Genomic DNA, 5,402 nt, shown 5'->3' on the forward strand with positions numbered 1-5,402 from the left:
AACTGTTACACAGAGGCAAAAAAAACATGATACAATACTTAATCCAACATTCAAAATGGTAAAACAACAGGACTTTGTTACAGGTAACAACTGATGTTAAAGATTATAATTACACTGGCAAAACAATGTTGCACCGCTTCCTTTCGCTCGTCTGTTCTAGCACGGAGGACGTCCTACGGTCCAGCTGAGGGAACGGCGTGTAAGGAATGCCCACAGACTGGGTCGTGGAGGATTAAAGTGGCGTTGTGCCCAAGAACTTGGTCCCAAAAGTCCTGTGTGGCAACATGTCTCATGGAGATGTCTCACGAGTCGACTCGGGAACCTCAGCAACACGGGATGTTTAAAACGAGAGTACTGAGACCACTGGAAAAGTTTGTGCAATTCACCACACGTAAACATCCTTCAATAGAAAAAGTGATGTGGGGTGTGTGTGTGTGTGTGTGTTAATGCAAGGGAATGCATGTACCGTCTTAAAATTGTGTCAGTTCCAAGAATAGAATAGTCTATTGGTTAGCCCTTGGACGAAGAGTTTTAAGTACAAAATACTATAGTAAAACAGTAGGGAATGTGAGTGTCCTTCCCTCAAGGACCTGGAATGCCCTCCAGCACTCATCAAGGAAATGGATTTGGTGGACCAGATCTCACTTCTCTCAACAGGTATGTCTGGGAAGTTACCTGTAGGCCTAGTGCTGTTAACTTCCATTCAGTCCAACAAACAACTCCAAACACTTTTCTCAGATGTGTGTGTACGTGTGTGTGTGTGTGAGAATGTGTATTTGTGACCATACGTGTGTGTGTGGTTTTCCTGAGTGTGTGGCAGGATTTATAGAATCATGGTTGTGGCAGGTTTTGTGGCAGGTTACTGTATGTGCGTATGTATGTAAGGTATGTATGTGTGTGTATGTAAGGTATGTGTGTGTGTGTGTATGTAAGGTATGTATGTGTGTGTGTATGTAAGGTATGTATGTGCGTATGTATGTAAGGTATGTATGTGTGTGTGTATGTAAGGTATGTATGTGTGTGTGTATGTAAGGTATGTATGTGTGTGTGTATGTAAGGTATGTATGTGTGTGTGTCAGCGTTTCCACTTGGAAAAAATGGTTTTGTTTTCCGGACATTTTGATCAAATATCCTATTATCGCTTTGTTCGCTGTTAACAGACATAACAGACGTTTTATTTGAAAACATAACCAGATGGTGTATTCTTGCTTTAGTATAGGCCTACATTTTAGGCTTATTCTCAAATTCATTTTGTGTTAGGTGGACGGGATTATTAGCCAATTTCAATCAAACATTTTATCGTTTTATCATAATTTTTTCCAAATACCCGGCCGGACATTGTTTTTTTTCCCGGACAATGTCCGGCCGGGTATTACCGGATAACCGAAACCCTGGTGTGTGTGTGTATATATATACATGCATCTAGCAGGTTCAAGTATATGTAGCAAGCTGCCTTGTGTATTTGTGTGTGTGTGTGTGTGTGTGTGTGTGTGTGTGTCTGAGGCAGGTTTTTTCTCCATCCTATCTGGCTGTCTCATGTGTATGCATGTGTGTATGCGTGTGTGTATGCATGTGTATGCGAGTGTGTGTGTGTGTGTGTATGGTCGCTAAGGTCCAGTGGCGAGGCATGCCTGCTGGTAGCTGGTGGCGTTGAGCGGGCTGAAGATGTCCCCGCGGACGAAGCGCAGGAACTTGCCGAGTGGGCAGAGCGGCGTGTGCGTGTGGCGTGGGTGCGTGCGGCAGAAGGTGGTGTGGAACGTCAGGTCCTCGCCGTTGTACAGCACGCGCACAAACAGGTCATCCTGCGAGCGCTTGGCCCTCAGCTCCCTCCCCCACTCCTTCCCCTTCTCCTCCGCCGCCCTGGCTCTATCCCTCGCTCCGCCCGCGTTCGGCCGCCTCCACAGCTCCATCACCAGCCGCGCGGCGAAGCTCGGGAAGCCGGCCACGCCCTCCAGGCCCAAGGCGCTTAGCAGCGGCGCCATGGTGATGTCGTGCGCGGACGGACGCCCGTGGCGGGGGAGGTTCGGGCGGCGGCCCGGGTGCCCAGCGGGCGGCAGCTCCATGCGGGCGGCCGTGCGCTCCAGGTAGGGCTGGGCGGCCAGCACGGCGTAGCGGTGGTACAGCCCCGCCACCTGGCGCTCCCGCTCGTCCTCCTCCTGCTGACGCCGGATCTCCGCCAGGTGCGCCGGGGTCAGGCAACTGGACGCCGGCGACGAGGACGTGTTGGCGCTGCCGTCGGCGACGCGGCAGGGGAAAGGCAGCCCGTGGCACAGGTGGCAGAGCAGCGCGTCCACCGGATTGGCCGCCCGGAGCACCCGCGGCGCCACGCCAAGCGCCGCCGCCATGTCGACGTAGGCGCGGTCGAGGCGCGTGTCGGCCACGCGCAGCCGGTACTGCCGTCGCTGCTCGGCCTCCAGGTGGCGCTGGCGAGCGGGGCAGTCGCAGGCGCGGCCGCAGAAGAGAGCGTTCCAGTGCTGCCGGACCTTCAGGGCCGGCCGGGAGAAGCCCGGCAGCAGTCCGTAGACCAGCGCTAGGCCGCTCTGCAGCGTCCGGCTCTTCCCCGTCGTCTCCAGCAGCACCTGAGACGAGCCCAGGGACGCCGGCAGCAGCGGGACACCACGCAGGTACGCGCCCCGCAACACCTGCCCGTTACGCAGGTGCTGGACCACACCTGAGTGGGGGAGAAGAGGGGTCCGAGATGGAGAGAGGGAGAATATAATTGATATTCTACACTTCAAGCAATATTATACATGTCCACAGTAACACACACACACGTCAGCAAGATGTGTTCAAATTATCCACAGCAGCTTGTAATAGGCTCTCTGACTGGCAATGCTGGACGTGATTGGTTTGTTTACCTGTCTGTGTGAGCTCGCCCATCTCACATGATCTGTGATTGGGCAGGCGGGCCAGAGAGGTGAGGGAGGCGTCCCAGTTGTCAGTCTGGCCGTCTTTAGCCATGTCACTGATGAAGGAGGACAGGAGTGGGTGGGAAGGCGCTCTGAGAGAGAGAGAGAGAGAGAGAGAGAGAGAGAGAGAGAGAGAGAGAGAGAGAGAGAGAGAGAGAGAGAGAAATATTACTAGAATTTAATGTAGACCTATTAGCCCTCTCACAACACATATATTTTGGGGAGGCCCTGGAAACACTAGCAAGGTTAGGTGTACACACTCTCTCTCTCTCTCTCTCTCTTACACACACACACTCTCACACATACAAACACACACACACTTTTGGAAGGTCCTGTGAAAAAAAACTGGCAAGGTTAACAGTGCAGTTGTGTTGGTGAGGTCCTGGAAGAAAAAAAAAACATGCAAAAACATGTGTGCTTTGTAGTGAAGCCAGCCGCCATAGAGCCAAGGCATACTGTTGGAGGAGTCCATAAAGCCAAGGCATACTGTTGGAGGAGTCCATAAAGCCGAGGCATACTGTTGGAGGAGTCCATAAAGCCGAGGCATACTGTTGGAGGGCTCCATAGAGCCATAAAGCCGAGGCATACTGTTGGAGGGCTCTACAGCTCCCTGCACATCCATGGCTGCTTTGCTGGGGTGGCACGTAATATGGCAGACCCTCCATGTGAAGTGAGGGACAGAAAATAAATAAAGAAATAAGTTATGTATAACATGTATAAATATAAGTTATGTATACAATTTGCTTAAGTATAAGTAAGTACTGTATATATACTGTTTTGAGCCTGTGAGGGAAATTTGGTCTCTTGGCATTTATCCCAATCCGTGAATTAGTGAAATACACTCAGCACACAGTGTACACACAGTGAGGTGAAGCACACACTAATCCCGACGCAGTGAGCTGCCTGCTACAGCGGCGCTCAGGGAGCAATGAGGGGGTTGGGTGCCTTGCTCAAAGGCACTTCAGCCGTGGATGTGGGCATGGGAGAGCAGTGCTCAACCACTTCCCTCGCCCACATTTTTCCTACTGGTCGGGGATCGAACCGGCAACCCTGCGGTTACAAGCCCGAAGCCCTAACCAGTAGGCCACGGCAGCCCCTAATAACATTCCTTACATTTCTGACTGGACAAGAGGCATTCCATGAGTAAAACACCACTTGAACTCTTCACAACTTGTTGTGATCACTCCACACTAGATATCCTACAACCTTTGACTTGCACAATGTCCACAGTTCTGTTCTTGGCTGTAGAGTAGACAGCATGTGGTGCATGGATGATATGATGCCGAAATCTCTTTTTGAGGGGTGAAAGAAGTGAATGAAGCTAAATCGACAGAAATACAACGGAACAGTCTCTAAACTCAGTCAGTAGAGGAATATGTAACATGGCACTCGTGTTTGTAGAGGGTTAGATGAGGATCTCATGGCTGTCATTACTTGTTCTGGTTGAATCACAGCTGTGTGTGGATATCCTCACCCAATCCAACTCTCACTCTCATATGAGTATATGAGTCAATAGTAATACTTCACGTGAACACATGGGGGCAGCAACAGCTAACTAGTATTCCATGAATGGAAAGAGAATTGAGAGTGAGTGAGTGTGTGTGTGTGTGTGTGTGTGTGAGTGAGTGTGTAAGTGCGGCATCATAACCAGTTGTGTGTCTACAAGTCAGCACCTGACATCTGTATATGTGCGTGCATTTGTGTGTGTGTGTGTGTGTGTGTGTGTGTGAGCATCTATGACAGAGAGAGAGAGAGAGAGAGAGAGAGAGAGAGAGAGAGAGAGACACGGATGGAGAGAGGACAGTTGGAGGCGGAAGTGGGGGAGGGGTTTAATAGGTTCAACATGACACGGATTACATTTTAATACTGAAAATCTGCCACGGCAACCAGATGACTTATGGGCTGTCAACAGCCTCCAAAAACCAAGCCAAAGCTAGAGAAGCAAAGGAGAGGAAGAGAATGACAAAGAAAAAAAAAGAGAGGACAGACAGAGTGAGAAAAAGAGGAGAGCGAGAATAGAGGGGAAAAAGAAATAGATAATTGGAGGGAGAGAGGAAAAGAGAGATGGTAAAACAGAGATAGGGTGACAGAGGAAAGTAGAGAGGGGGAGAGAGACTGGATAAATTAGAGGGTGAATAAGAGAGGGAGAGAGATGAAGGGAGGAGAAAGAATGGAGGGGGGGGGGGTCGTCTGAATCTTCATAAGCAGTCACTCCTGAGAGATAAACCTTGTTGGCATGTTACCATGGTGACAAAGAGTCCGAGGATTACCAACACCCCTCTCACACTTCGGTTGACAGATCAACCTAATCCTCCCAACACATATGCAACGTACACACACACACAGGGAGCCCAAACACTCCTCTCCCACCCCAGTGTGTGTGACACTGAGAGCGCACACACACACACACACACACTTAAATAACAGCATTTCTCGATACTCAAAGCGCATCACATGGATGGGGGGACCTCACTGGTAACCACTACCAATGTG

At 50.3% G+C, this 5,402-nt stretch overlaps 1 protein-coding gene across 2 annotated transcripts in view; it reads right to left on the reverse strand.

Annotated features, from left to right (window-relative positions):
• Window positions 1–1,012: 1,012 nt before the first annotated feature.
• pxylp1 (2-phosphoxylose phosphatase 1) overlaps window positions 1,013–5,402 on the reverse strand; it is a 20,329-nt gene continuing 15,939 nt past the window's right edge. For both annotated transcript variants that reach the window (XM_048265493.1, XM_048265492.1), the window contains 2 exons: window positions 2,859–3,001; window positions 1,013–2,671 (listed from right to left, as the gene is read on the reverse strand). In XM_048265493.1, the coding sequence (XP_048121450.1) occupies window positions 1,608–2,671; window positions 2,859–3,001 (1,207 nt within the window). In that variant the 3' untranslated portion in view covers window positions 1,013–1,607. The remainder of the gene's footprint in view (window positions 2,672–2,858; window positions 3,002–5,402) is intronic.

This window comes from Alosa alosa, chromosome 15 (genome assembly GCF_017589495.1).
Source record: "Alosa alosa isolate M-15738 ecotype Scorff River chromosome 15, AALO_Geno_1.1, whole genome shotgun sequence".
Taxonomy (NCBI): domain Eukaryota; kingdom Metazoa; phylum Chordata; class Actinopteri; order Clupeiformes; family Clupeidae; genus Alosa; species Alosa alosa.